The sequence below is a fragment of the Tupaia chinensis genome, unplaced genomic scaffold (assembly GCF_000334495.1).
Source record: "Tupaia chinensis unplaced genomic scaffold, TupChi_1.0 Scaffold000023_1, whole genome shotgun sequence".
Taxonomy (NCBI): domain Eukaryota; kingdom Metazoa; phylum Chordata; class Mammalia; order Scandentia; family Tupaiidae; genus Tupaia; species Tupaia belangeri.
The window spans coordinates 988,690-997,949 of NW_006159453.1; the positions used below are offsets into that span (position 1 = coordinate 988,690).

The 9,260-nt window shown below is 38.7% G+C and overlaps 1 protein-coding gene across 3 annotated transcripts in view; it reads left to right on the forward strand.

The window, feature by feature from the left end:
- Nucleotides 1-9,260, forward strand: part of DIPK1A (divergent protein kinase domain 1A) — an 89,044-nt gene that overhangs the window by 45,134 nt on the left and 34,650 nt on the right. For all 3 annotated transcript variants that reach the window (XM_006140144.3, XM_027770443.1, XM_014586574.2), the window contains one exon: nt 5,022-5,156. In XM_006140144.3, coding sequence (XP_006140206.1) covers nt 5,037-5,156 — 120 coding nt within the window. In that variant the 5' untranslated portion in view covers nt 5,022-5,036. Of the gene's footprint in view, nt 1-5,021; nt 5,157-9,260 lie in introns of those variants that run through there.

The window sequence follows — 9,260 nt, forward strand, 5'->3', positions numbered from 1 at the left end:
TGTTGGCGGATACCCCGCCCCTTAAGAAAAAACCCTTAAAAAAAAAAAAAAAAGGAAAAAATAATAAGTGTTTTTAAATGGCTGAATTCTGGCATGTTGCTTCTTCCTACCTATTTTTTTAAATTTAATATAAAATCATTTAAATAAAAGAAGTTCTGATTTCTTTTGAAGTAAGTTAGCACAATGAGTTCAAGCAATATAAAAAAAGAAGAAAAGCTATTACTGTTCTTTTGAGTGAAATTGGTAGAGAAAGTTGTTTTTCATTTGCATATTTTTCCATCTCCAGTAATTTTTTTCTTTCTAATTTACAATAAGCCATTGATAATCAGACCAGCTGTGATGACACAAATGGGAGTGCTCTGCTGCACAGTCGCTGAGGCCACATAGGAGGCCTGGGTTCAGTTCCTGGCCCAGCCCGAAACAGGCCTGGCACAGGGGCGCATGTCTGGTTTTCACTAACTGAGAGGCTGGGGCAGGAGTCTCCTGACAGGGTCAGATCCTGTCAACCCTCCCTTCCATTCTCTCTCTCACTCTCATTTAAAACAAGGGATCATTTACTTGTAACAACATCTGTTATTTCCAGACAGATGTTTTATATCTTCCTAGTTAGTAGTAATTTGAGCATTGAAGACTAATGTAAAATAAAGTGATAGTGCCATACACACTTTTTTCTTTTAACCATGTAATTTTTGTTCTCATTTTATTTCATAACTTTAATGTAGAGTTTATTCAACACAGCACCCTTATCGTTTGACCAGGTGCTGCTTGGGCACAGGGGGGCTGTTCTGCACTTGGCAGCATCTGTGACGCTACCCACCAGATTCCAGTAGCACCCCCTGACTGTGCAACCAGAAACTTCTCCAGACACTGCCAAGTGACCCCTCCCCCCCGAAGAGGGAAAATGGACTTGAGAGTCACTGCCATAGTGTAGTTACTGAAATTCTTATCATGCTTTTCAGGAGCATAATTTGGAATAAAGCAATGTCTCATGAGTAGCTAGGCTAAAAATCAGCAGAAGAAAGAGCTGTTAGGCAGTCATTTTGGATAGTTCAGCATAAATAAAAAGGTCAGGCTATATTTCTTAATCAAAGACCAGGTAATTGGTACCAAACAGACCACTAGAAACATTTTAGTGAGTGCCACACAGGGAAATAAAATTAGTTAATGGCTACAGATGTAATTTATGGCTGTTTCTTTCCTCCATCATTATTTTAAAATGTGAGGCCACAGGATCTGCAGCTATTAAAGCACACGGGAAGGTCCTTTCACTATTTTGTGTTATCCTCACATCACAGCAATTTTCCATAGCATGCCAGAATAAAAATGTATTTCATTATGTCTATAACAGGTGATGCCCAGGGGCCTGCTGTGAGCATCATTAATCTAACTTCCTCTCCAAAATTTTTGGCATTCTCTAGTACTGTGAGCACTCATCAGGCAGGACAGTTTACAGGGTGGTTTTTTTAGTTTAAACATATGCCAGAGGAAGTAAAAATATGTAGCTATTTGAGAGAGAGTGCTAAGCAAAATGGCTTCCAATCTTTTTAAATTGAGTATGCAGAAGGAAGGAATATACAGAAGTCTTAGCTGTCACCATCTATTAAATTTTATATGCATTTGAGAGCATTTTACTGTAGCCTTATGGGACATTTATACAAACACCTGAATAGATGTTATTGATGGAGAGTCCAAAGGGCCATTGATGCCTCTAGAAGTCTTGAGGTGTGTACCAAGGTCAGACAAGGCCCAGCCATGGTGGCCCAAGTGGTGGGCATCACTGTGTGGTGCTGGAGCTTTAGTGAAGGCCCTGGGTTCAGACCCAGATCTCAGCCTCCCTGATTGCCCAAAAAAAATGTGGGTATGTCCATAATTCTTGCTGTCTGGAGGGCTGGTGGGGAGGATTGCTACATGGCAGGACCCTGTTGGAGGTTCCTGTATTCTCTCTCTCTCTCTCGAAGAAAAGCGAATGAATAAACTTAAAAAATGAAGAGGGGCTGGCAGGTGGTGTGGTGGTTAAGGTGCTGGACTCCCACATGGCCAACTATGGTTCAAGTCCTGGATCTGGCAGCTTGCTTTCTCACTCTCCTTCTCTTTCTCTGTCTCTTTCTGGTCAAACTGAATAATAATAATAAATAAATAATTCTTTAATTAAAAAAAAGAAGGAGAAGGTAGGTCAAGACCAAATCCCAAACTGGAAGAAAACCTTGTTCACGGTATGTGTGCCTATGTGTGTGTGTGTGTTTGTGTGTGTGTGTTTTCTCCGTTACGTCTACCTGCATCCCAGCGGGGCAGAAAGAGGAAAAGGAGTCTATGATAGCTTAAGGTCTTCTCTAACTCCCTTACTAAATGAAATGAGAGTAATCTTATTTTAAAACTTAGACTTTAAAAAAATCATATAAAGTGTTGGCTTAATATGAAGTTTGACTTTTAAAAGTAAAATCATGTCACGCTATTGTCTTTCGAGTGACCTTTTCAGCTATTTCAATTGTACTTGTATGGTAGATTGGTAATTCTTTTTTCCTTATAACTGGAGATGTGCTGAAATCGCCTAAGGCAGTACCTGGTACATGACAGGCAGTCAATAAATAGTCATTGAATAAATTTATGGGAAGGGACTGTCTTGGTTTAGCAGTGAATACCTTGATGCACAGTATAAGGATTTTCAGATCAATAGTGAAAAAATAGCTACAAAAGAAAGCATGTACCCATCACCCAGCTTAAACAGTTCCTCGTCCATCTTGTTTCAGCTCGCCCCTGCCTACTTTTCCCTTCCCGTGCTATTCTGAAGCAAATTCCAAATATATCTGTTTGCTCATAAATATTTTAATTTTATCCAAAAGATAAGGGCTCTCTTCTTTAAATATGGCCGCAGAACCGTATCTCACCTAAAAAATAATTTTATTATCAAGTATCTTTCAGATTTTCAATTGTCTCATAAATGTCATAGATTTTCATTTAGAGTAGGATTCAAAAAAGAGCCACATGTTATATTTAATATATTTCTTAAATATGTTTAAATCTTTTATTTTCCCCCTTCCCTTTTTTTCTCCCCTCTTGTAATTTATTTGTTGCAGGAGCTAAGTTGTTTGTTTTACAGTGTTTCCCACAGTCTGAGTTTGCTGATTGTATCCTCATAGTGTCACTTACTTAATGTCACTGTGCTCTTCTGTCTTCTGTATTTCCTGTGAACTGGTAGTTGGAACTAAAGGTTTGGCCGGATTCAGATTCAGTTTTCTTTGTGGCTAGCCCAGAAAGAAGGTGATGGTCAATGACAGCATTGTTGGTCTCTTGCTCAGTGACATGCAAATCGGTTTAGCTAAGGTTTGTAATATGAACTGTACCCAGCACTGTGGTTATGTACTATAAGCATTATGTCATTTAGTCTTAAGCAAGCTTCACCATATTAGCATATGTCAGTTTCTTTCTGATGACCACACCTCTTTTTATTTTTTTAAAGAGTTATTTAATTTATTTGTTATTATTATTTTATAATTTGACCAGAGAGAGAGAAAGGGAAAGTGAGAAAGCAGGCCATCAGGTTGGGGATCTGTGATCCACCATGTGTGTGGTCCACCATGTTGGAGTCCAGCGCCTTAACCACCACACTCCCTTCCAGGCCCCAACCATACCACTTATTAGGACCCAAGTAATATTAACTGTCTTTCAAACAAACCCGTTGTTACATACTGCATTGTCATTCATGTAATTTAATTTAGGTTCTATCTGATTATTCTTTTCACTAAATTCATTTAGAGCTATACAAAAATACTTTGTATTAGACACTTTGTTATTTTAATCATAAATTTCAAAGACTTATTACTTAACTGTGAGTTCTCTGTACTCAAGCTTGGTAGTATTGGATTCACCATCTTCTAGTCTCACAAATACAGACATGAAAACTGCAGAAAGGGCCAGCAGAATTAAATATGTCCTGCGTCGCTTTTCCCTTTGCACTCATTGTCTTCTGCAGGTGCGCCTAAGTCGCTTTCATCTTTCTGCTTTCTTTGCATGCTCATAGTGCACAGTATCCCACTGTTTCGCAGTGTGAGAAATTGGCTCGTGATCGTAAAAGCAAAACCAGCGTTTTATTGTTTGTTTACATACCTTAAATTTATTCTGCTCAATTCTTTCCATACTTCTCAATTCTACTGTTTCTAAAATAAGATTGTTGGAGCTCCAGACTCCCAAAATAAAATGCCACATTATCTTGACCAGTTGTCACTTTTGAATATTAAACTCTTTGACATGTGGTTGATGGGGAAAAAGCACCAATCAGCCCAAGTCGCAATTAGATACCAGGGAGCTGGAAGCAAAACAATGCAATAGAGGATCCTATTGTGTGGCTTTAAAAGTTGACGAGCAAGGACGAATTTATTTCTAATACATCTTAATCTTTCTTCTCCGGTCATTTCTCCCTTAACAGTTATAACATTCTTCTCAATTTCTAGAATATCTAATAGGTAAAACATTTGATCAGTTAAATAGAAAAAACATAAAACCCTGGTGAATACAATAGGGAAATAGGAATAACTATGAGGTTTTATTTCTTATTCTGGTTGTCACTATGAGACATTCGACAAATAATCAGGTTCTGTGTTCTTTCAAACGAAGTTATTTTTACTGTTAGTATATTAAAGACTCTTAACATTCTTATTTGAAACAGTCTTCCGTAAGCTCCTAGTAAGGGAGGATTGTATTTCTCTACCTGATCTAACACTGTGACCAGGGTGGCATGGTGCACGTGCTTGTGCTTAGTAAGTAGCTTTTGATGGTGGTGGTATTTGAAAGGTTATACATTTTAAAGGGTATTTTGTTCCCTTTTTCCTTGGCAGGACCAAGGAGCTTCTCTTCTAAGACCAGGGCTGTTTAGACTCTGTGAAAGTGTACTTTGTTCTAAAATTGCCATACGAAAGCCTAGAATTTATATTTTCTTCCAAGAAGGGGGGGAAAATCATGTTCTAGGACAATGAAAGCTGACTTGGCACTGAATGAATGATTGTTACGTGTTCTTTTACTCACAGGCTCGCTTCTCTTATATGCGGATGAAATATCTTTTCTTCTCCTGGCTGGCTGTTTTCGTGGGAAGCTGGATTATATATGTGCAGTATTCTACCTATACAGAACTATGCAGGGGAAAGGACTGTAAGAAAATAATAGTAAGTATTTACTACTTCCTAGTTTACTGATAGTTTATAATCAAACTGTGTTTACTACTTAGATATTTACTAATAATATTTTTCAAAAATAAAAGGTAATTTGGCTTTAGGGTTGTGCTGAACTTCTTAGCTTTTGATATAACCAAGTCAGAAAGACATGTTCCCCACTTTGAAAAATCCAGTATTCAGAAATCTAAATGTACAGTTCAGACAATGTGAGAGCATCCTCACTGCAAAGAGAGATTTTTATTTTTTTAAATATATTTGAAGTTTAATTTATTCCCATCAGATGGATTTTTTTAATGTTTGAAATATAAAAAGGTTATTTACAGGCAGCCTTTTTTTTTTTTTTTAAGAGAGATTTTTGCTATAGGGTGCATGTGCTCACCAGAGCGACAGAAACAGAAAGACAGAAGGCGAGAAATCACCCCCCAGGGGAGATGGCCTCGCTTCAGTCCCTTCTCCTCAATTCTCCTCTCGGGATTTTGGGCATGCATGCACATATGTCCAGCGTGAGTTTTAAGCCACTGGGTCTGGGACTTAAATTGCGGTCGACCACATGGGAGTCCAGTGACATAATCATTATACCATCTGCTGGTCCCGTCGACATGAGTTTTAAGCTGCCAGGTCTGGGATTCAAACTGCGGTCAGCTATGTGGGAGTCCAGTGACATAACCATTATGCTATCTAATGGTCCCATAGGTAGCCTTTATAGAATACTATATCTTGTAAATAAATGGAATCATTTTCATATACCAGAATTTATCTAAAGAGCATATAAGTAGAGCTAGCCGTGGCATAGTGTTTAAGACAGCAGGATCCCATATGGCTGACTGTGCAGCTAGGAGTCCCAATCCAGGGGCTTGAAAAGCATTGGCTCCATGCACAAGTGTGCCCAAAATCCCTGAGGGAGAATGGAGGAGAACGGACTGCAGTGTGACCGAGCCCTATAGGGGCGGTGCCTTCTCACTACCTCACATCCTCTCTCTCTCCTGTGTGTGCATGTGCCCTCTGGTGCATTAAAAAATAATAATAAAGAGCATATGAATTTATTATTTAATTTTTATCCCAGTGGTTGGCTACAGCTCAGGAAAATCACTCTACCAATCTAAGATTTCCAATTGTAATTATTAGTTCTGTTACCATTTTATTTTATTTATTTTATTTTTTTGAGAGAACTTTTTGCTGTAGGATGCATGCGCTTGCCAGAGAGACAGAGACAGAAAGCAAGAAATCACTTCCCAGAGTGGATGGCAATGCCACAGTCTCTTCTCCATTCTCCTCCCAGGATCGTGGGCATGTACGCACATGCCCTGGCATGAGTTTTAAGCCACCAGGTCCAGGACTCAAACTGCAGTCGACCACTATGCCATCTGCTGGTCCCAGACTATATTTTAAATGTTTAAGAATTTTAAGTAAATTTAACTCCTTATTTTCTAGCAATACCTTCTAATATAAATATTAAAACACTTCATCTCAGAATTATATTTTAATAATAGTGATTTTTGGAGACCCCAATTATTATAATATATTAAAGATTCTTTAGTTATTAGATACTTACATTTTACCCAGGCCAGTGGTACTAGGTATGTGCATATGTAGCAGGGAGTAAAACATCATTGGCCTTATAGAAATGACAGTATAACAGGGAAAAAATGAATGATTACAATAAGGTAACATTATTAAACATTTATTTAAATGTTCCAATAGCAAGTATTACAGGAACATGAGACCTGAAGCTTCCCAAATTTCTAAGGAAATAAAAATCAGTTTAACAGTAGGCTCTCTATCTATCAGGATAAACAAAACAAAACATAATTTCCCAGGAGTCTTATAGTTTCCTAAATAGGGAAGGAGTTACTACTGTCAGAAGCAGGGGAATGAGTTAATTAAGAAGAGTCCCAAATCAGTATTAAAAGATATCAATTCTGTGTCCATTGCAACTGCCCATTTCAGGTCTTTAGGGCATTTTTCTTTTTCTTTCTATCTTTTTCTTTTGTTTCTTTTTTTGCTAGAAGGCAAGTACACTTGCCAGAGTGAGAGAGAGAGAGAGAGAGAGAGGAAGAGAGAAAGAAGGAGAAAACATCCCATGGCTAATGGTCATGTTACAATCCCTTCTCCTTCATCTCTCCCTACTTTTGGGATTTTGGTCATGCCTGCACATGTGCTTAGCGTGGTCAACCTCCTGGAGGAGGGGGTGCATGCTTTCTCTCTCTGTCTTTCTCTACAATGAGCGCATATGCTCTAGAGCAAATTTTTAAAAATACATAATTTTTTGGGATGAGCAAATGGTATAATGGTTACATTGCTGGACTCCCTCTTAGTCAACTGTGGTTTGAGTCCCAGACCCGGTGACTTAAAACTCACACAGGGTGCATGTGCATGTGTGCCCAAGATCCTGAGAGGAGAATGGAGAAGGGATTGCAACGTGGCCATCCTCCTTGAGGAGTAATTTCTCGCTTTCTGTCTCTCTGTTTCTCTCTGTCTCTCCAGCAAGTGCACATGTCCTATAGCAAAAATCTCTCTCTAAAAAAAAAAAAAAAATTCATTTTTCTAAGGCTGATGTTTTAAAAGTTGTAAATACTCTGCATTTGAAATTATGTTCTTTTTAAAAAAAAAAAAGAATTATTTAGGGGCTGGCAGGTGGCATGGTGGTTAAGAACCCTGGAGTCCCACATGGTTGGCCACGGTTTGAGTTCTGGACCTGGCAGCTTGCTCTCTCACTTTCCCTTTCTCTCTCTCTCTCTCTCTCTGTCTCTGGTCAAATTTTAAAAATTATAATAGCAAGTGGAGTTAAATAAACAATTATTTTTAAAAAGAATTATTTAATTATATTTATTATTATCAATTGTTATTATTATTTTTTAATTTGATCAGAGAGGCACAGAGAGATCAGGAAAGTGAAAAAGCAAGCCACCAGATCTGGGACTCAAACCGTGATCAGCCATGTGGGAATCTAGCACCTTAAACACCATGCCACCCACCAGCCCCTGGTATTATGTTCTTAAAATTCACCATAACCAGGGCTGGCAGGTGGCATGGTAGTTAAGGAGCTGGACTCCCACATGGCTAACCATAGTTCAGTTCCTAGACCTGGCAGCTTGTTTTCTTATTTCCTCTCTCTCTCTTCAAAATAAAAATAAATAGATAAATATTCTTTTAAAAAATTTCACTATAACTGGTAGTACTAAGGTCAGATAGTTACTAATATTATGTAGGAATTAGATTTGAACAATAAAAAAGGCAAACAAAAATATTTTTAAAGTATGTTTTTTAAAACTTCAAAGAATTAGCAAGAGGGTGAGGAATTACTTGATCAAAATCTAGGTGTGAATAAGCTATGAGAGAGGTGAGGCTGGTTTTTGTAGCTGATTTACCTGGAGATATATTACTCAAAATGCACAGTGTTATGGGGCTTGGTAGATAAAAATCTTGTCTGGATTGAACAAACCAAGGCTGGGAACTCCAATACATCATACTTTGGGCTGAGACTCTGAAGGGTTGAACCCCAAAAGCAAAGGTGAACTGAAAGATCCTCAGAAAGGTGAGCTGATTGCTTCTTGGCCTTTTGGCTAAGATCAGGTATAGAGTATTGAGCTGACTTTTGTGTAGGCTCTTTCACCCTGTAGGAATTTGCTAATTCTGGGCAGGAGCAGGGGTCTGAGAAGCAGAACTGTGTGCTGGCAGAGAGCCGCTGCCCAGGACAAGAAACCAGCACAACCTTTGTAGAAAACTAGGGGAACCTCATGCATACGGACACTTATCCCATTGGGATATTTGCCAGTTCCTGGGACTCTGCAGAATAGGAGGCTGAAAATCTCGTTGGAAAGCCTTTGAAAAGCAGAGCAGACATTTTGGCAGTCTCACAAGATACAGATTAGCATTATGAACCTGTGGAGGGAGAAGCTCTGGTGAATACTGGTGAATACCGGGCTCTCAATTTAAAACCCTGGAGGGTTACGTCCTTGGAATGGGGATGAGACAAATGTAGCTTGAGCTTTACCAGAACTACAAACCAGCCTCGACTCAACACAGCCCGAGACCAGATTGAAATGACCAGTTACCATTACATCTGCCTATTAGGAGGAAGGAAAACCCTCAGGA